The following is a 20,262-nucleotide window of genomic DNA, read 5'->3' as shown; positions in this document are numbered from 1 at the left end:
GTTGTCCTCACTCTGCCACCACACAGAGGGTCACAGGCACTGGGAGCACCTGCACCTCCCTGTCTCCTGCAAAAACCTCCAGCAGGAGATGGTCTCCAGCAGTTTGGCCTGAGAAGGAACAACAGGTGTGTGGAGCTGGTGTGGCAAGAGGAGATTTCAGCATGGTGTGCTGGTGGGAAGGCCGGGACAGGCTGGAGCTGCAGAGAGCTCTCAAGAGTCAGACTCTGGCTGTTCCCTTCCACCAAGTGCCTGTAGATGCTTCGCTTGCTCACAGAGCTCCACAGCTAGCAGAGCAGTGTCTGCACCACCACCACCCAAAGGCTGTGTCCTCTCGGAGACAGCAAAACAAGAGCCCATTTCACCTACATGCCCACCTGGCAGGGGGGACCCCCTGTTTGGACCCCCAGCACAGATCTCTCCCGCTCCCTCCCCACAGGCAGCAACCAGAGCAGGACGCCAAGGATGGAGCACAAATGGAACAGATTTTATTTCAGATCATTTGGTTGCTCACTGTTGGAGGGCTGGCAGTGGGTTGTGTCCAGCTCTAGCCATGGTGCCGCATCTTAACGGTACTTGGCAGTCAGGACGGTGCCCACGGCACACACGAACTTGTCCAGGGAAGCATGGACCTCCGGGGTCAGGAGAGCGGGGAAGTGGATGGCCACCACCACCAGGAAGCAGTGACCCAGCAGCTGAAAGGCAAAAGGAGATGGTGAGCAAGGGGGTGAGGTGAGGGGGTAGCCAGAGGTGTGTGCAGGAGGGGAGCCAGACTGGTCACCCCTTCCCAGATGCTCACTTTGAAGTTGACGGGGTCCACACGGAGCTTTTGGGCGTGGAGGTCGCTCAGCTTGGAGAGGGCACCAGCGATGTCATCGACGTGGTTGGCAGCCTCAACCAGCGCATCCGCCACCTTCTTTCCGTGTGCCTTGATCTGAGCGGAGCCATGTGACAGGTCGAAGTGGGGGAAGTAGGTCTTGGTCTGGGGGTAGGTGATGAACATCCTGGGGGACAGAGGGAATCAGGGACAGTTGGGGATAGATGAGACAGAGCCAGGGCCACATAGAGCAGTGACAGTTATGGATGGGGAGAGTATGGGGGCAGATGGGATGGAGTCACAGACAGACAAGAGATGGGGTGATGACGGATGATCACATACCTCTCCAGGGCTTCACCACCCAAATCACCGGCCTGGCCGCCGATTTTGCCGAAGGCGGCCTTCACGTTGCTCTTGTCGCTGGCAGACAGCACCATGGTGTCACCTTCGCGTTGGCAGCCCCCACACGGGTGCCCTCGCTGGCCGCCGCTGTCCCTTATATGCGGTGCCGGGGCAGCGCCCGCCCCCGGCCCAGCCCGGCCCGCCCCGCCCCGGCCCCGCCGCCGCTGGAGCCCGGCCAGGCGGAGCCGCCTCCCCGGCCAGCACCGCACCCCGCTCCGCTCCGCGGCACCGGCACCGGCTGGGGGGGTCTGGCCCCCGGTACCTGATGGGTTTCGAGTCAGCATTAGGGCCAGGGATCACATCAGCACAGGCTGGGTGGTCCGTCCCCTCTGGCACAGACTGACTGCAGGGTTAGGCTTAGGTTTAGGCTTAGGCTTTGGTTTAGTTTTAGGTTTAGGCTTCAGGTTAGGTTTACGGTCTTCAGTGGCACAGGTGGAGGAGTCTGTCTCCCCCCCGGCACAGGTTGGGTTCAGGGCTTGGAGCCAGATACTAACTTGGGTCCCCGGGGCGCAGGCAGCCCTGGCACAGCCTGCATGTGCTCTGGCAGGGACAAGCGGGCAGGATGGAGGGGACAGAGGTAGAGGGGTGGAATTATAACTTCAATAGTATGGTGGGAGCCTGTGCCCCACAGTCTGAACCTGCCCAGCGCCCCCAACACCCACATGCTGCCCCGTGGGCATCTGCACATGCATGACCCATCCAACACAGCCCCCACACACACACATGAGCTGCCCCTGTATGCACAGTGCCCCTACACAGGCTGCCATCCAATGCAGTCCCTGTGCACACACCGTCTCTGCCCGCACATGCTGCCCCTATACACACACTGCCATCCAGTGCAGCCCCTATACACACATCCATATTGCCTGACTGCACCTACTGCTCTCGTTCCCTCAGTGCACCCCAAACCAATGTACCCCAAAGCGTGTGCCCTTTTTCTGCTCCCCAAACCACAGCTGCACCACTCTGCATACAAACCCTGGAGCTCCCCTGCCCCGGCCCTCCCTTCTGCACATGTGCTGTGCCAGCCTCAGTGCCGTGGGGGACCGGGTCACCCTGACTTCTGTGCCAGGGGACGCTCAGCAGAGCCACAGCGATCAGTGCTGGGCACTGATGGAAGCACTGGCCTCCAGCAACAGGAGCTCACAGCCCGGGGAGGAAGGCACGGAGGGCTGCAGCAGCCCATGGTGAGCCCCGTGACCCTCAAATGATGGTGAGGAAGGCACGGAAGGTGGTGATGGTGAGGAAGACAGGGAGGGTGAGGAAGGTGAGGAGGGCTGCAGTGCTTCCAGTAGGTTCAAAAGGTGGCGCAGGCAGGCAGGGGACAGTTCACACCCGTGTTTCCTCCATGGCTGATGGTTCTTATCATTTGTGTTCAGGGGAGATTAGCTCGAGCTGGCACCATTTCAGAGCAGGGGAGGAGGGGAGGACGGAGGGGCCGATCTTCTGGGAATCGGAGCCCAGGGAAACAGCATTCGGGGTGGTGCGTCTGCTGCCTCTGTGTGCATCGTGGGGACAAACTGCAGAGGCAGAAGAGCCCTTCAAACTGGTGACACAAGAGTAAATGGGTGTAAATGCACAGGAAGACACTGGGATGTAGACTGGGATGTGTCTAAGGATGGAGGAAAAGCACTGTGGGCCCATGAGTGCACTTGGGGGAGCATGGGCTGTCATAGTCCCATGTTTCCATACAGGCAGGCTGCCCATGTGCCCATTACCTGGCTGCTGCCTGTGCTTGGCCACCACAGAAACTGCTCTTCATGCACCTTCTCCCATCCCTCACAACACTCTTCTCTCTCTGGTATCATAGCACAGAACAAACCAAAGGCTAGTTCATTATCTCCTAACCCATCACCTGTGATCTGAAGACAATGATTTTATTTTTTTTAAATTCAGACTCCAAACTGGAGTCTGGAGACTCCTGTGGCCCTTTGCTAGACCGCAACTCTACCTGCCCCTCTCTCACCCTGCCTGGGTGCCAGGGGAAGAGCAGACACCCAGGGTGCTGCTGTTGAGCGCTGGGCCGGCAGCTAAACAGCAAAACGGTTGCTCACTCACCTTTTCTCCTCTGGAGGGAAAGGGGATGAAATGCTTGTGGGTTGAAATAGAAACAGCTTTAATAAAATAATAGTAAAAGAAAAAAGAAACAAAGCAAATACTTAGCCAGTAGAACACGTGTTGCCAGCAATGAACACCAGAAGTGGACACTGCAAGCACAGCGAGTTCAGTAAAGGTGCAGAGACCAACAGCAGGGCACAGGGAAGGTGCTGGAACCAGGTCTGGGGAGCAGGGGCAGGAGCAGGAGGCCCCCAGGGATGGCGGCCGTTGAGGAAGGAGCTGTTCCCAGAAATTTCTTGCTTAAATATGGAACTTAAATATATTCATGGTATTGAATACTTATGTTGGCCAACCTGAGTCAGCTGTCCTGGATCCGCTCCTCCCTGCATTATATACCTGCTTACTTGCAAAACATGAGAAACTGAGGGATGACCTTGGCTTCCCTATCAATAAGTATCAACATCAGTGAGTTCTTACATTTCTTTCATGCCAAGTCCCAAACACTGAAGAGTTACTGGAAGAAAACATTAACTTTGTCCCAAGGTGCTATATTATTGTTCTCAAACTACATTCAAAAACAAAGGCCCATGCTAACTATCAATGAGAAAATTAACTAACCTCACAGAAAGTTACCTTCGTTCAGCCAAACTAGCACGCAGGGCAGGCATGGGGGCACTTTCCTGGCAGTTGCTGGGATTTGTGGCTCAGGGGCTTGAGCCCAAGAACACTGTTTGTGCTTAATAGTCTGTGGTGGATATTTTTCACTCCATAAACTTTTCTGACTGCCTTTGGAGCTCATGCAGGCACTCAGCTCCAACAGCTTCCCCAGTAAAGTCCTAAACAACAGTCACGATAGATGGAGCCAGGAAGGATTAATTCTACCCTCCTGGAGAATCCTTCAAGGGGATGCAAGAACCGCTTGTCTTCATCTTTAGCCCCTGCTCCCCAGAGGGGTGCAGGCATGGCGAGGGGACAGGCTGAGCTCCATCGCTCTGGCCCTGCTACCACCATCAGCCACATCCCAAGCTGGAGAGGGGGGTGTGGAAGTGGGCAAGGCTCTTGTTGGGGCACCCAGGCAGCCCATGGCCAGTGCTGCCCCCTGTTCCACAGCCTCCCTCCCTCCCACAGGAGCACAGTCCACCCAGGCCCCCGGCCCCAGCACAGACAGACACGATGCTGCAGCAAAGGTGTCTTTATTGACGGCACTTCGGCACGAGCGATGGCTTATCTGTACTTCTCGGCCAGCACGGTGCACACGGCCGACAGGAACTTGTCAAAGGCAGCATGTGCCTCCGGGGTGTAGTCGTTGCCCAGGTGTGTGGCCAGCACCACGTGGAAGCACTGCGCCAGCAGCTGCAAGGCAAAACAGGGCTCAGTACTGCCGACATGGACCCCGGATCCCCAACCAGGTCCCCGGCCCCCAACTCCCTGTCCCCCGAACCCCGTCCCCCGCCTGCCTTGAAGTTGACGGGGTCGACACGCAGGTTGTAGGCGTGCAGGTCGCTGAGGTCAGACAGTGCTTGGCTGAGGTTGCCCAGGCTCTTGACAGCGTTGCCCAAGGCGTCCAACACCTTCTTGCCGTGGTTGCGGACCTGGTCGGAGCCAGAGTGCAGGTCGAAGTGGGGGAAGTAGGTCTTGGTCTGGGGGTAGGTGGTGAACAGCCTGCGGGAGCGGGATGGTCAGTGCTGACCCCCAGCCGAACGCCCCCCAGCAGCCCTGTGGGGCTCCCACCCAGTCGCCCCCCTTGCCCGTGGTTTCCCCAAGCTCAGCCCGCACCTCTTCAGGGCCTCGGCTCCACAGTCTGGGTGGCGGATCACCTTCTCCCACACCTGCAGGACCAGCTTCTTGTCGGAGTCGGTCAGCATGGTGGCGGCTGGGGGTGGCGGGCAGGGCTCGGTGGTAGCAGGGCCCACCGGGACATCCTCTTATAGTGGTCGGCACCTCCGCCCCAGTGTTATCTTATCGGCACCAAGGGGTGGGGGGCCACTGCCTCAGGGGGCCCCGATTGTCCTGGGAGGCCCAGCCCCCCGGGGGCCCCAATGGGGCCCGGCTGCCCTGCCCTGATGTGCCGCACTGCACCAGCCCCACGCTGGGCTGGGGGTTGGGGGCAGCACTTGGCTGAGCTGCCCCATGGTCAGCAGCAGCCATCGGCATGTCCCATGGGTGCCACAGCCTCCGCCTCACAAACCGGCATGTCCTCAAGCCTCCTGTTGGGATTCACCACTCCCTTCTGGCCGGGCCAGGGTCCTCCCTGTCTCTGCAGGTGTCAGAGTAGATCCCACGTGTGTCCCCAGTCCCTCATGTCCTCCAGACCCCAGTGCATCCATCCCCTCTCCACTCAAAGACACTGTGAGCCTCAGAGCAGGAGCCACGGACAAGCCCTCCTGGTTCATGCTGGGGATATACCACAGGAAACAGCATCTCCCCAGCATCCTGGAGAGACCTGAGTGGGGAAGAATCTCGTTTTCAGGTCCATGGTCTTCCCAAAATCCATCCTGTGCTGCTTGTCAGGCCTGGTCTTCTTTCCTTCTTCCCACCCCAGTGTGTGTTGCTACCCCTCTGTAAACACTGGGACATTTGGCAGGGCATATGGTGGTTGGTGACTGTCACATCCTTCACTCAGCCTCTGTTAAAGTCTTTGGTACAAACTTGGAGTTAGGGATACACCAATTGCCAACCTACCACCTCAGTTGTGGATTTAAATGTTTGGGTTACCTGAGACCCACAAATGTAGCATGTTTGAAAAGCTCCTCTAAACACATTTAGAGAAATTCAGTGGCTTCAGAGCTTCTGCACTGTCTCTCTCCCCCTTGCCCAAACACAGTCTCAAAATTTTGTAAATGGGATGAGGACCACAGCTTGTAGTGCCAGCTCACCTTGTCCATCAGAGTGTGCTTAAGAATTTGTGCCCACCTTTTCGTGTCAGAATTCCTCTGAAACAGGCATGGGCAGTAAATGTAACCTGATCAATAATTTTCTCCGCAGCAGCTCGCATGGTGCAGTGCTTTAGACGTTTGACCCAGCCAGCCCTGGAAACACACTGGTGTTCTGACTTTTCCGGAGCAGCGTTTGCACGGCATCAGGGCCATCTCTGCTTTCTACTCTGCCCACACAAGGAGTAGATTTTGGGGTGCATGATACACTGGAATGGGACATAGATGGGCAGATGATCCCAACTAACCAAAGAGGTGTTTTGTACCATATAATACCATGCTCATCAATAAAAGAGAAAATAAGGGGTTTTGAGGGGTTTTAGAGTGGTTACCCTTTTTTTTTTTGCTCAGAAACTGGCTGGGCATTGGTCTGCCCACAGGAGGTGATGAGTGATTGCCTTTGCATCACCTGTTTTGTTTTGTTTTTTTCATCTTCTTCCACTTATTTGTCACTTATTAAACAATTATTTACATTTGTATGTTTGCTTGATCTTGACCCCCAAGTTTTCCTGCTTTTATTCTTCCTCGCATATTCCCCTCATCCTGCTGAGGGAGTGAGTGAGTGACTGTGTAGTACTTAGCTGCCCACCAGGGTCAACCCACAACAGGTACGTGTGGAGGATCGCTGTGCTTCCCCAGGGTGACCATCAGTTCTGCACTCTTCCCTGTCACTGCTTTCCGGAGAAACCCTTGGAATTTGTGGTCCCCCAGATGTCATCAACACTGATTTCCAGTGGCCACTAGTACTCCCAAATTTCAAATGCATGTAAATTTCCCTGTATGAAAATAAGAGCTGTCAAGCTGAGGGGAAGGTCCCTTTACCAAACTTGTCTAGCAGGTGTGATAGCCCAGAGTGTTCATGAAGCACATCAGATACCTTGTCCATACCCATGGAGAGAAGCAGCAGAAGACAATGCCCAGCATCGCTCTGGCCACATCCCAATATATGGCAATGCAGGTTTTATTCACAACAGGCTACAATGGGTTTTAGGTAGGCCAAACAAAAAATGTGGGTCCATTGAATATCCTAGCAGGGTAAAAGACTGTTTCCTGATCAGCCTGGAAACAGTCTTTGGTGGATATACCTTTGGTAAGCAGTAGCAGTCACAAGGCTCTGACTTGTTCTGGGCTTCTGCTCAATGTTATGTTATTCCCACTGAATATTATGTTATTCCCATTGAATTAGTACATTAATTCATTAGTAGACAAATTAGTACATTAATTTACACAGCTTAGTATTTTCCCCTCCATATTGTGTAGACATTTCAGAACACCCCTGCCTGAACAGCAAGGTGTAGGTGGAAGACATGGAGATGAAAGCACACAGACCATAGCTCACGTTTGAATTATTTATTGAGTTTTGCAGATGACCAAGCCTCTGCATAGGGGATTTGAGAGGACTGCATAGGAAGGGGTGAATACCCCAGAGCCTGGCAGCTGGGGTGCACCACGGATGTGCATCCCTCACCCTCTGTGGAGGCCATTTATCTGTACTTCTCAGTCAGGACAGAGGAGACACTGGACAGGAACTTGTCCCATGCAGCATGAACTTCTGGGGTGAAGTCAGTGGGATAGCGGGCAGCCACGGAGCACAGGATACAGTGGGAAAGCAGCTGTAAGGGAAAACACAATAAAATCCAGCATAATCAGTAACAGATGTCAGTCTTGGGGTCTGCAAGGGACCTTGTTCCCAGCGCGCTCTGGGATGACAACTGCGTGTCCCAACCAGGTAGCACTGCTGCCTGGTGCTGTGCCTGAAGAAGGAGAGTTGCCTTTGGTATAGGGCAAAAGGCCCTGCTTGATACCACTCCTGCTTTCCAGATGTCCCTTCCTCCCCAAGGGAATGCAACAAAGTGGAAAGGTTTAGAACTTACTTTGTTCAAGCCAGGAAATATAACTTGACTTGAGAGGTTCATAAATTACAAGAAAGGCAGTAGAGACTTGAGTCTGTCTAACACAAACCATAGGAGCTTGAACTAGACCTGATCTTTCATCAAAAGATCCAATCTCAGGTTAAAAATCAGGTGGGGAACAAGCAGTGACAGGAGCTGACAAGGCTGTGCAGTGCAGGCGGTGATCCAGCTGCCATTAGGCTAAATGATCTGTGGTCACTAATTCTGCGATGGCAGTTTTCACCCCTGAAAGTCTCTGTGCTCACTCACCTTGAAGTTCACGGGGTCCACCCTGAGGATGTAAGCATGCAGCTCGCTGAGTTTGGCCAAAGCGCCTCTGATGTCATCAATGTGCTTCACAGCTTCCCCGATGGCATTCATGACCTTGGAGCCGTGACCACGAAGCTGAGCTGAGCCTTGGCTGAGATCAAAGTGAGGGAAGTAGGTTTTCGTCGGGGGGTAGCTGCAGAAAAGCCTGGAGGAGAACATGAGAACGAGATTCAGCAGTGGAAGTGACATGCATGAGATGGTGAAACCTCAGAGCAACTGCAGTGTAAACCTGCCGGTGGCTGTAGGACAGCTTTGAGATCTTGAAGCTTACGTCAAGACCTTTCTGCTCTTAAACCTCTTCTGCAGTATGTGCAGATTAGACAGTGGGCTAATCTGTACATACTAGAGAAGAATTTAATGTTAAAAAAAATTCTAAACTTATATTTGTGGGGGTGGGGGTGTATTTTAAAATAAATAATAATAAATTGTCACTACAGTTCCTATATTACATTGTAAGGCAGTTTGCAGGATCTTCAAACTAATGCAAGCTGAGCGAAACAGAATCGATACGAGGGGTACTCAGAATCCCGGAAGAGCATCACTATACTTTATGTTGAGCTGTAAATGACGTTTAAATAATTTTTAGTAACATAATAATTTCTGAACAATTTCCCTTTTGTGCCAGCTTGCTTAATTTGTATGAATTTTGGATTACTGTGCTATACTCCATGCAGGGGGTCTAGTTGTCTTGTTTCCTAAGTTTGTTACTTATCAACGGGAACAATAAAACGTCAGTATCCAGTGAATTTAGTGGATTGCTATTCTCTTAGTGCCTAGAAACTGCAAGAGAAATGGCATCACTTATATAGAAACTGCATCACTTGTACAAAAAAACAAGTTCATTTCCTAACAGTGATAGCCCCACTTCAGGACACTGAGTATGAATGACTTTGAATTCCTCACCAGCACTCCTGGCTGTGAATTCTTCTGAATTGCTATAATGGGAAATAAACCATTAAATTGCTTAGAAAATGATGTTTTGCTGTAAAATTTTGACGCCGTCTATCAGCATTTAGTAGAACAGATATCACTCCCAAAAATTACGTAGCAAAAGACACAGTGGTCATCCAACAATGCTCTCCAGTCCTAGTGTGCTCTCACTTGTGCAAATTTACACGAGATGCACGCTAACAGCAAAGCCAGAGACAGGGGTTCTGGGGGACTTACCTTTCCAGTGATTCTGCCCCAATGGCATCGGCTTGGGTAGCCACCTTTGCCCAGATGGTGACCACGGCGGCTTTCTCGGCTTGAGTCAGCGTCATTGTGCAGGCGGGTGCAGGCTGGGGCTCAGGCAATGAACGCTCAGAGCAGGTTTGGACCCCTCGCCCTGGCAGCCCGGGTTATAAAGAGGAAGGGGAGAGTGGCCCTTGGCGCCTGTCCACGCTCATTGGTCACTCAGAGGTCCACCCATGGAGGTGGGCGACTCTTATCTCCCCGTGAAACAATGCCTATTTCGGCAAGGGTCAGTGCACTGGCCTCCTTGCTTCCTGGTGTTATCAGCTTCTTGCTTCTGAATGTAATGGCCATGTGGCCTGAAGAAATTGTCTGGACACATATTGATACATGAACAGAGAGATAATGCTGGAAAATTCCAGCAGCAGTGCATTAAGACACATCTTTATGCCGAGGAGCATACAGACTTCAAGCATACTACGGAGGTTGGAGAAAAATCTGCATTTTCTGCCTTGCATTGCAGATGCAAACACGAGAGTGGGCCTTTCTGTGTCAAATCATACACTTCCAATGTATGTGGCTGCCATGTGACCCTATATTTTATATAAAATGTTTCCTGCGTAGTGCTAGGGACAGGCTGGGTGATGTGCATTATAATGCAGAGGGGGAGTGAGACCCTGATTTTGTGGGAATCAGTGGAGATTTTGCCACTGCTTCAGCACTTCCAGGACTTCACTTTGCCAGCCTCTTGCAAAGAATTAGGGATGCACTCTGTAATTTGTATTACTTATAACAGCACCAGTACTAACGACTTCTATGGATACAAGGAGATGGAGCTTATGAAATTGTGTAGGGTCCTAGAAAAATGTGTGTGTGTGAGAAAGCCCAGCCAGATATTTTTTTTCATTACTAAATGCCTCATACTGCACCTCTTTGATTTAAAGCTGTGTGATCTTACTGTTAATTATCCTTTGTACTGTAAAACAGCCCTCAGCAGCACAGCCAGTGCTGGTATGTGCTGTGCTAAATGATGGACACGCACAGGAAAGCCTGATCCCATGATCGATGCCTTGTAGCTTCAGGGCATGGCCACACTTGATGGGTGAAGGACCAAACAAGCAAAGGCAAGATCAGTATAAGCCTGTAATCACGGATAAGTGGGCAAAGTGTCAAAGAAATACTCTCCTGGAGATGGTTGTTGCTGAACCTCAGGGAATGAATATCCTACCAGCACATGCAGCAGAGGTAAATCTCTCTGCCCCCTGATAAACTACAGCGGCCGTACACACCACTGCCGGGTGCTGGCACCGTGCATGGAAAGCTGGCTGGTGCAGCCAGAGAGGTCAGATAGTGTTCTCTGCCCAAATAGCCTTGCACCTTGCATGGAGAAGGTTGATATGTATAAGGCAGATTCCTTGCCAAGATGTGTCTGTGTTTTACAGCAATACTACAGATGGCTGCAGACAATGCTCCCAGACACGGCTGTCCTGCTAAGAGGAAAGCCCTTCTAGGGATCTAATGATACCTGGCTCCTGTGTACATTGCAGCATGTCCAGCCTATGGTTATCTGTACGAAAGTACAGATGTCACAGAGGAGCATTCACCAAACTTGGAGCCTCTCTTGGCAGCCCTGGCGTGGCTGTACTGCGCTGCTGGGCAGGGGAACCTGACTGCTGGCAGGTGTGGGGTCTGCGGTGAGAGCTAGGCTGTCGTGTGCTGTGCTTATGGTGGGGGTTTCTTTAGTCCCTTCAGATGGGGATAGGTCTCTCCTCTCTGGGTAGACTCTACAGCCCAAACAGACCCCACTCTCCTGGGCCTCTGCCACTGCGTTCTGGGATCAAGTGAGAATGAACCAGTGGAGCAAGAGAAGTGGTAGGGATGGTGTTGGACAGCTGCTGCTATATCCGCTGGTGTCCACAGTGTTCTGGTGGCTGCAATGACACTTGCAGAAGGGCTCTGACCCACTCCTTGTGCTTTGCACTGGGCTCTGAATCTAAGCACCTCTCAATGTGATCTGTCAGATGAAGCTGGAGAAACCTTGAGCTTTCCTAAATGGCAGGCACAAAGCACTTGATGCATCTTGGTCTACAAGCCTGGCTTGGTTTGGTGATCTTGTATTAGCATACCCTTTGTGGGGATAAGGCATGCACCATCAGGACTCCTTCCTATATAGCTGCCCACTGCTTAACCTAAATATTGACCCTCCACAACTGTAGGATTAAGGTCTGTGTAGACATGAGGATCAAAGTGATGCCCACACAGAAGGGTTAATCATCACTGAAATCTTTATGTAATTTCAATTCATTTTCTGAGAGTTACTCTTGTGCTATCACAAAAGCTAGAGCAGCCCAAAGATGATGGTTTGCTAGAAGGAGCACATAGCTTGCCCAGGATCAGGGCTGCACTAGGGATGGCTGCAGACCCTCCTCAGGAACGTGCCGGGTGGGACAAGCGTGATCCTTGGCCACGTGCTGCAATGTGACATGGAGAGTGACAGTCTCTGTCCTTGCATGGACCTCTCAGCCAAGTTCCTCCAGCAGCCCATGGGGTGATGAGGCACAAAGAGTTGGGCAACACAATCACTGGTAATCCCCTGGTCAGAGGATTGATAATGAATAGTGCTCTGGGAAACCCCACCAGAACTGCCTTTCTCTCTTGCTGCTGCTTCTCACAGTTATGATTCATAGACCTGTAGCAGAATGTCCACCCTTGTGTAGATGAAGAATCTTTGTCATGAACCTATGAAATCTCACCAAAGGTGACACCAAAGGTGATTTTTAGTATTAACATAGCTCTTTTTTAATCCCGTTCCAAAAGCAGGCTGTCAGAGTTTCTCATTTTAAAAGGCAGAAGCAAGCAACAGGCCCATTTGCTTGTTATAAAAGTAGGTTTATAATTTCGATCAGCCCTGACTGTAAATCCAGTGACTGACTGAATGACACCTCTGTGAGATCAGGGATGTTCTCCATGGGCACTGTAACCCCCTCAAAGGGAATTCTTGTGGATAGGGTGGCACATGCATCTGCTCTAACCCTGAAAAATTTTGGATGCATTAAATTTTTGAAATCTTTAAAGTGGAATCTAAGTCATGGCTTTATTCTTTAATTTCCTAACAGCTTGCAACACTTTAACTAAACTACAGCCTCCGAGAGCTGGAAATGACAAATTTGTCTGTAATGTATTATTTAAGAAAGTACAATTATGCCTTGAACCAGACACACTGGGAAATTTTAACGTAGCTGCCCAGCACTGGTTCAGGAGGAATGCTGTGCTATGATAATACAGCTGCTCTTTAATCACCCTCAGACAACTCTGAGCCCTCAGCAACACCTTCTCTTGCTTCAGTCGCTATCGCTGGCCTTGTGGAGAATGGCCCCACAGATTGCACCCTGTGCTGTGTGTGCTCATCTCCCTCTTCAACCACCCATCTCTGCCCCATGTCCTGGGCAGAATTGCAGAGCAAAATCCAGAGTGGGAATACCTCAGTGTGCTCCAATATCTAAATAATGCCATCAAATACAGAAGAATTTGCATGCAAAACCCAGGACACCCTCTGACATAACTGCTGATAATTTCTGGCGTTGGTTGAACACAAAATAAGATGAAGGCACCAAGACAGCTGTGCTTTACCTAAGGGACAGTTACCCTTACTAATCTAGAGGCAGGAGTAAGTTTTCAGAAACCACGGGGCAAGTAGTTTCAGTGCTGTAGAGCCCGCTGGGATCATGCAAGGGACATGAGAAAAAAGGTCAAGCGCACCTTTCCCCAGGGAGCCAGGAGGTCCGACCTCCACCGCCTGTGGGCACCTGTAATGTCCGACCTGCGAGGGGGCGAGGAGCCCTCCCTGGCCACGCTGCCTTTGGCCACCAGCTTCTAGAAAAGTTCTGGGGTTGTTAGTGGCTGAACTGGCTGGAAGGCGATGAATGACCCAAAGAGACCAAAGGAAAGAAACACAAACGGGCACTCCAGGCCTCTGACAGCCCCTGCACGAGGGCTCCAGGGCCAGGGCCATGGCTAGGGTGCCTGGGAGGCCACTGTGCACCGGCTGGGGTGCAGGGCTGGAATGGAGGTGCTGGGGTACTGGGCTGAGCTGGAGGCTGTTGGATGTCAGCACTTGAAGCACTTTAGTAAACTGGGGGTGCATGGAATGGGGAATGGCGTCCATGGGAAAGTATTGGTCTGAACTAGGGGCACAGGGCTGACTGAGTACTGGGCAGGGGGTGAGGTGCTGGTCTGAACTGGGGGCACTGGGCTCTACTGGGGGAATGGGGCTGTGGGTGTGCGAGGTGCTGGTCTGAACTGGGAACACTGGGTTGTACTGGGGGCACAGGACTGTGGGTGTGTAAGGTGCTGGTCTGAACTGGGGACACTGGGTTGTACCGGGGGCACAGGACTGTGGGTGTGTAAGGTGCTGGTCTGAACTGGGGACACTGGGCTGTACTGGGGGCACAGGACTGTGGGTGTGTAAGGTGCTGGTCTGAACTGGAGGCACTGGGTTGAACTGGGGACACTGTTTTGAACTGGGGACACTGGTCTACACTGGGGGAACGGGGCTGTGGCGGTGCGAGGTGCCGCTACGGCTGCGCTCTTCCCGCAGCCGGGAAGCCCCGAACCCGCGGCCCCGCACCGACCCCGGCGGCCCCGCCCCGCCGGCAGCCGGAGCCGCGGCCCGGGCGCGGGTCGCGGCGGAAGCGGAAGCCTGCAGCCGGGCGGCTCTTCCTGCGGGCCGGGCCGGGCAGGGATGGGGGAGAGCACCAGCCCCATCAGCGTTATCCTGGTGAGCTCGGGCAGCCGCGGCAACAAGCTGCTGTTCCGCTTCCCCTTCCAGCGCGGCGCCGAGCACCCCGCCGCCCAGGCCAGTAAGTGCGCGACGCCGCGGGGCCCGGCCCGGCCTGGGGACTGCGACTGCTCCGCGCCCGCGGGAGACTCGGCCGGGGGCCTGGCAGCCCCGCGTCCCGTGTGGTGTCCCGCACACACCTTTGGCGCAGCCCCCCGAGCCTCATTCTCCCCGTGCGGGCCTGGCGCCCCTCACACACCTCACACCCCCAGGGCCCCTCATATACTTGGTACCTCCAGGTATCATATACTTGATACCTCCTCACACACCGCTTGCACCCCATGGTAACCGAACCACGTTATTGCCCGGTGTGGTTACCGACCCTTAGTGATCCTTAGTGAGCTTTAACCCATAATGGGTAGAAACTAAGAGACTTTAGTCCCTTGTGTTGAGCAATGGGGTGGAGCAGGTTTAATTTCCCCTGGAAAACAGGACCATCCAGGTGCCAGCTGGGCTCTGCAGGGCCAGTGTTGGTTGTTCGTCTTCCTCCAGCGTTCCTGATCCAGGATGGTGTTGGGGCAGGACGGCTGCGCCATGGCCGGGGTCGAGGTCCCACCCGGCCTGGCCGGTGGGCGAGTGTCTTGGTCCATGGCCTGATGGTGCTGCAGAGCGCTGAGGCTGTTTGACTTGGGTCGCTTGTGAGCTGCTGTGTTTCACGAGATGTTTGACACCCTTGTTTAGGTTGTGAGTCACATTTTACCAAAAGAATTGTCTTAAAACTCCTTTTCGTTATTATAGGTGAAATCTGAAAGGGGTGGGATTTGCCTGGTTGGTTTCCTCCTGCCACACCCCTGCTTTTTGTTGGTAAAGGATTTCAATACCTGTAACTGCAGGAGGGGTTCTGCAGCATTATCATTGTCCCGAAACCTGAGCAATAATGAGGGAAATACATTGGTCAGAACTGTATTTTTCACTCTCTCTCAAACTGCAAACTGTTATGTGGCACCGGAGAGGAACATTGTTTCTGTGAATGTTTTGCTTTCTCCTCTTTATTCCTGAAAATGTAAACCTCTTGCACCTATTTTTTGATGTGGTTTTGAGTGAGAGTAGAAAAAACAAGATCTGGTACTTCTGCCTGAAAGGGAAGGGTCTTTCTGCTTTTAATATTGCTTTTGTTGGATCACTGTTATAGGTAATTTTTAAAAGGGCACAGGCAAGTATTCTCTTAATGCTCAAGTATTTTCTTAGTGCACTTATTTTAATGAACACTTTAGGGAGATCGTTCCTTGAAAAAGCTGTCCTTATTCTTTGTTTCAGATAAACCAAGAAGTCGATATGCTGTGAATAGCTCTGGTGACACCACAGAAGATCAAGATGGGGACTCCAGGTAGGGGAAGACACTTCTCCTTGCCCAAGAGTTTGAAACAAGAGAGGTGGCCTCTTGCTCTCTTGCCTGCTAGTTCAGTAGGAGAATTCTGTCGGACTGTGTAGAAGACAACTTCCAAAGAGATGCTTTAATGCCAAGTTATGAGCAAAGTAGTGCTTAATAATGAGGAATTTCTCATGAGGGAATGCTAGTGAATCTGTTGTTTTCTGTTCAAGGTGTAGGTCAAGTATTTTGTGCTCATCAGAAAGGCAGTATTACTTTTCCAAATGTAGGGGTATTAATACTTTGTCAAAATTCCACTTTTCTTTACCTGCCTACTTCTAGCTGGATATGTTATTCAGTTTCCTCGAATTCTTCCCTAGCTCATGTAATTGTTGTATGGAATTCCTGTGCACTAATGAATAACTAATTTTTTTCTCTCCAGATATAGCTGCCCTTGTGTCTGTGGAGTGGAATAGTAGCTCAAAAGGCAACTGAGACTTAAAGAAAGTTTTTCAGTTACAGGAAATCAGCGGGTAACACACTGGAAATAGGCAGTGTGTTGTTCAGCATGTGTGTATGTACAAATGGACCCTCTAATTAGTTTCTGTAGAAAACTGGAAATCTGCATGGTTCTAAATTTATCACTATCAGATATGAGAAAAATCTGGGAAAGAAGAGGGTTTTTTAATCTGTTGGCCCATAGTTCAGTTGCAGATCCTTTTTATGATATGTGTTTTAATCTCCAGTTTTCATAAGAGTTGCTGCTCTTCTCTCATATAAGGGTAAAAAAGAAGTACTCATCACTTGCCTCCCAAAAATAAATTTGTATCCCAGCCTCACAAACTATAAGTTTGTTGATAACTTTATGACTGAGAATAGTTGAGATGAGATTAAAATTGCCCATGACAGTAAACTTCAGCAATTCATATGTTTTTCCAGGACTTATGAAAACACGTTTTGCTTGAGGTCATTTGTATCTCTTGCCTCTTCTGGTGTCTATGAAACTTTCAGATGCAGCTTTCTGTTGTGTCTCCAGTGAGTGGAGATTAAGGTCAGTGTTTATAAGCCTTGTATCTACTCAGATGAAATTGAGATGTCAGCCAGAACAGGTCTGTTAGCAGGAAGTTCCCTAATATTATCTCCTGTGGATCTGTCTATAGCTGCCGTGCAGATGAAAGGGAAATAGAGGAAGAGTGTTTATGCTGCTCTGAAAGTGTTGGTTCTGCTAGAGTTTGAATATTGAGCCCCAGCACTGCTTGTGCTGCTTACATGGCTGGATGTCTGCATTCAGAAATTCAAAGCTTTTTCCCAGTCAGTGTAATCAGTGGTGTAAATCCACTGCAACCCATACAACTGATGTAGCAGCTAAAGGTGTCCTTCACTTCAGTGATAGCAGCTAGTAGAAGCAATTGTTAGTGCTTTTTATATACTAAGTACTCTTAATTTATATTAGGCAAGAGGAGGTGTAGGCAGAGTTAATATCTTCCACTGGATTTACTAATACAGGTAGAAAAAATACACAAGTTGTAGGTACACAGGCCTTTCTTCCAGCACAAAACAAAAAAAGATCTTCAAAACTGAACAAGAGGTTGCTCAGACTTTTGGTTTTCTATCAGACCATTTTTGTGGTAACAGAAGTTGGTGCCGTGGAGCAGAAGTGATTCTAAGGGGAGAGTGGAGGCAGAAAGGTGCAGGTGTCTTGGAGAGAGTGAGATGCTTGTGATGTGTAAACTAGGAAAGGAAGGAGTTTAACTATCATATGCTGTAAAACCGGTATTGCCATTGAACCCGTGGGGATTTTTCCTCACCAGTGTTTGCTCCTGGACTTCTGTTTGGAATGTGTTTTGTATGTTCCCAGTGAAGATCAGGCCAGAAAGACCAGGAATGGAGCGACTGTTTTGAGAGACGTTCCCCTGTAGGTTTGTTGTTCCGCAGGGCAGCGGTGCAGCGGTTCTCCTGCTGAAACACTCTGGTCAGGAGCCCGTGCAGAGAAGTCATCAGTGTGAAGTCCAGCCCGTTTGCTGTTGATGGTGATTTTCTGGTTGGAGCCCCCAGTGGAAGTAATTTGTTAAGTGGTTTTGTATTATTTCTGGAAAGCTTCTTCAAGGAAGGGTTGGCAAAAAGATTCCTTCAAATCACTGCATATCAGTAGCATCAGTGATGGTTTTGGTGGCACAAATTGAGACTTTGAAGTGGTCAGACTGCTGGGTTGAGTTGATGGTGTACAGTAAGCTGGATGATGTTGAAGGGTTAGGTCTTTCCCGTGTTTTCGTGTTTGGTAGCAAAGGTTATTTCAGACTTGTCTTGTTGCTGGAATAGTTCTTACGAGGGTTGGATTCATCCTTTTTTATACTGGATGGCTGTCTTTATTTACTACCCATCTAGCACCAATTGTATCCTAGATAAGGTTCACTGTTGCTTTTTTCCTAAGCTATTGAAAGCCAGATCAATTACTTTTGAGCTGTACTTTCCTGGAACAGTTGAGGTGTATATATTTCTGTGTGGCCTCAGAAAGGACAAAATTAGATCACTTTAGGTGCCTTAAATTGTTTGCATAAATGGATTTATTTTAGCCTTCAGATTCAAATTTCCTGATTATTGTTATGCTTCTTGTTTTTCATAGACAATTGCAGCCTATTCATGACAATTCTACCTCTAGGTTACTGGTGTGTATTTGCTTGTATTAATTTCTACTCAATGGAGCTCTGTGTTTGGGTCTTCAGAACATAGATTTTTCTTCCTTCTAAAAACAAGTCAAGCAGCAGAAAGTGGTTGAGGTGTGTTGATGATGGCTATGCAACAAAAAGGTATTCATCTGTCACTGTCAAAACAAATTACCTGTTGAGTTTCTGTCTTTGCTGGCTTCTTCTCAGCCTTTCATCATTTGTTTTCTTTAAAAACATCCTTCACTTTTTGAGAGCTTTACCAGTAATACGTACCCCTCACAGCTTACGGAGGTGTCTCTTTCCCCCCTGAAAAAACATGAAGCAATTCCTCTTTTGAAGCCACAAGATAATGCTTCGTTAAATTGGTTCAAATGTTTTTTGTAGTTTTTCTGAAGGTGGTATAGTCAGCAAGCAAAAATTCTAATGAAGACAGTAACATATGTTACATCAGACTCTGCATTTTTAGTAGTGTAACTGAATTACTGAAGGAGGTTTAACAAGTTTGACAGCATTGATGTCATTAATTGGCCAAATGCTTCTGTTACAAAAAAAAAAAGTCAAGTTACTGACAAACAAGGACGTGAATGTCCCTTTCTAACAAACAGTAGTTCTCCTGTGATAACATTTCTGTATCCTCTGTCCCTCTTTGACTGAACACCAGTGTTCTTCCTTGTTTTTGTTCTGAAAGGCTTCCTTTCTGTAAGCTCGTGCTTTTCCATTCACCCATCCATCCCTTTAAACACCCTTCCTGTACTATCACCCCCTTTGTATAGTCTGTCTTTTAGGACTGCTCTAGGTTCTTTTCTCAACACGACCAGTAGAAATCTCCTGTCTTTTGGATTAAAGAATTGTTGGAGGTTTTAATTTTATCTCCCCTTTGTAATGTGGACAATTTCAAGCTTTTATCAGATTCATTTTTCAGTATACTTAGGAAATTTGTTTCAGGAAACAAGTCCTTTTTTCCTTTGTATTTGGGGGAGAAAAAAAAATGGCAGTTGACTTAAAATGAAAATAGGTGTTTATTTCTCTGATATAAAAGTGGGTGCAGCTCTTAACAGAGCCTTCTCTTTACACCTGTTGTGGAGGAGGTTTTCAGGTTCTTTGCCTGCTCTTTTTAAGCTTCTACTTGTTGCCCAGGGCAGCCAGAGATGGAGAATGACTTCATGCTTGTGCTGTGGTTCTGGACAGACTTGTGCCCATTGTTTGGATCGCTGTGGGAGCAGCAGCAGCTCCGTGTGCGAGGCCCTTTGCAGAACCCTGGCTGTGCAAGCGACAAAAGTGTTTGGCATCCTCGTTCTCCCAGGCTGGGGGGTATGGAAACACCAGAACCGATTGTCAAGAGCTGTGGGTCATTTGGGGCTGCATGGGGTGTTCCTTGGTGAAAATGCTAGTAATAGTCTAGAAAATAAACTGAAGTTTAGAATCTGCTCTAAATCAGACTGCAACCTCTTCTATTTTCTTTTAAGGTAAGCATGAATTTAAAAGTATGGTGTAAATGCAGCTCCATAAATGCAGCATGTTGTGGGAACACATTACAGCAGCCAGCGTTAGCGAGAGGACTAAAATGCGTTCGCCTGTTTTCTCTGTGTTGTCAGTCTAAACCTGCAATATACCCCTGGAATTCACCTACCATTAACTTTTGACTATTCTCAATAGTTGTATTTCCTTTACAGGACTTTAACCCTTAATAGTTCATCCTACTTTTTTTAATTTTTTTTTTTTTCGTATTTTGTATATTTGCCTCGTTTATTTTCTTTTGTTGTGTTTTGTTTTGTGTTTATGGCCATGTTCCCATTTCAGAGACCAATGTCCTCTAACTGATGAGCAATTGGTTTCGGGGTAAGACCA

General features: G+C 49.7%; 4 protein-coding genes across 9 annotated transcripts in view; 1 reads left to right on the top strand and 3 right to left on the bottom strand.

The window, feature by feature from the left end:
• Positions 1-463: 463 nt before the first annotated feature.
• Positions 464-1,315, bottom strand: LOC308046328 (hemoglobin subunit alpha-A). Its single transcript, XM_080354066.1, has 3 exons — positions 1,157-1,315; positions 797-1,001; positions 464-692 (listed from the first exon to the last, which is right to left on the bottom strand). Exons 1-3 carry the CDS (start codon positions 1,249-1,251, stop codon positions 564-566), a joined length of 429 nt encoding a protein of 142 aa, XP_080210192.1. The 5' UTR covers positions 1,252-1,315; the 3' UTR covers positions 464-563.
• A 3,183-nt stretch (positions 1,316-4,498) lies between these two features.
• On the bottom strand, positions 4,499-5,158 carry LOC308046203 (hemoglobin subunit alpha-D; the record flags this gene model as incomplete). The annotated part of the gene is made up of 3 exons (XM_080353932.1): positions 5,051-5,158; positions 4,732-4,936; positions 4,499-4,627 (listed from the first exon to the last, which is right to left on the bottom strand). The coding sequence occupies exons 1-3, from the start codon at positions 5,137-5,139 to the stop codon at positions 4,499-4,501; spliced, it is 423 nt and encodes a 140-aa protein (XP_080210058.1). The 5' UTR covers positions 5,140-5,158.
• A 2,533-nt stretch (positions 5,159-7,691) lies between these two features.
• Positions 7,692-9,691, bottom strand: LOC308046329 (hemoglobin subunit pi; the record flags this gene model as incomplete). Its single annotated transcript, XM_080354067.1, has 3 exons — positions 7,692-7,820; positions 8,370-8,574; positions 9,597-9,691. 3 exons carry the CDS (start codon positions 9,689-9,691, stop codon positions 7,692-7,694), a joined length of 429 nt encoding a protein of 142 aa, XP_080210193.1.
• A 4,422-nt stretch (positions 9,692-14,113) lies between these two features.
• Positions 14,114-20,262, top strand: part of NPRL3 (NPR3 like, GATOR1 complex subunit) — a 45,311-nt gene continuing 39,162 nt past the window's right edge. For 3 of the 6 annotated variants that reach the window (XR_013922895.1, XM_080354334.1, XM_080354336.1), the window contains exons 1-3: positions 14,258-14,461; positions 15,697-15,766; positions 20,215-20,253. Coding sequence is in view for 3 of the 6 variants with exons in the window: in XM_080354334.1 (XP_080210460.1) it covers positions 14,344-14,461; positions 15,697-15,766; positions 20,215-20,253 (227 nt within the window). In the remaining 3 variants the exon portion in view is untranslated. Of the gene's footprint in view, positions 14,462-15,696; positions 15,767-20,214; positions 20,254-20,262 lie in introns of all 6 variants that reach the window. The other 3 variants (XM_080354339.1, XM_080354340.1, XM_080354335.1) reach the window with 3 other exon arrangements.

Source organism: Nesoenas mayeri, assembly GCF_963082525.1.
Source record: "Nesoenas mayeri genome assembly, chromosome: 15".
Lineage (NCBI taxonomy): Eukaryota > Metazoa > Chordata > Aves > Columbiformes > Columbidae > Nesoenas > Nesoenas mayeri.
This window is presented reverse-complemented; position numbering and strand designations above follow the sequence as displayed.

Bases quoted from the DNA above. Each gene is read 5' to 3' on its own strand.
- LOC308046328 (XM_080354066.1), bottom strand. From the start codon at position 1,251: ATGGTGCTGTCTGCCAGCGACAAGAGCAACGTGAAGGCCGCCTTCGGC. The intron at 1,002-1,156 runs GTATGTGATCAT...TCTGTCCCCCAG, and splicing joins GGTGGTGAAGCCCTGGAGAG to GATGTTCATCACCTACCCCC. The intron at 693-796 runs GTGAGCATCTGG...TTTGCCTTTCAG, and splicing joins TGGACCCCGTCAACTTCAAA to CTGCTGGGTCACTGCTTCCT.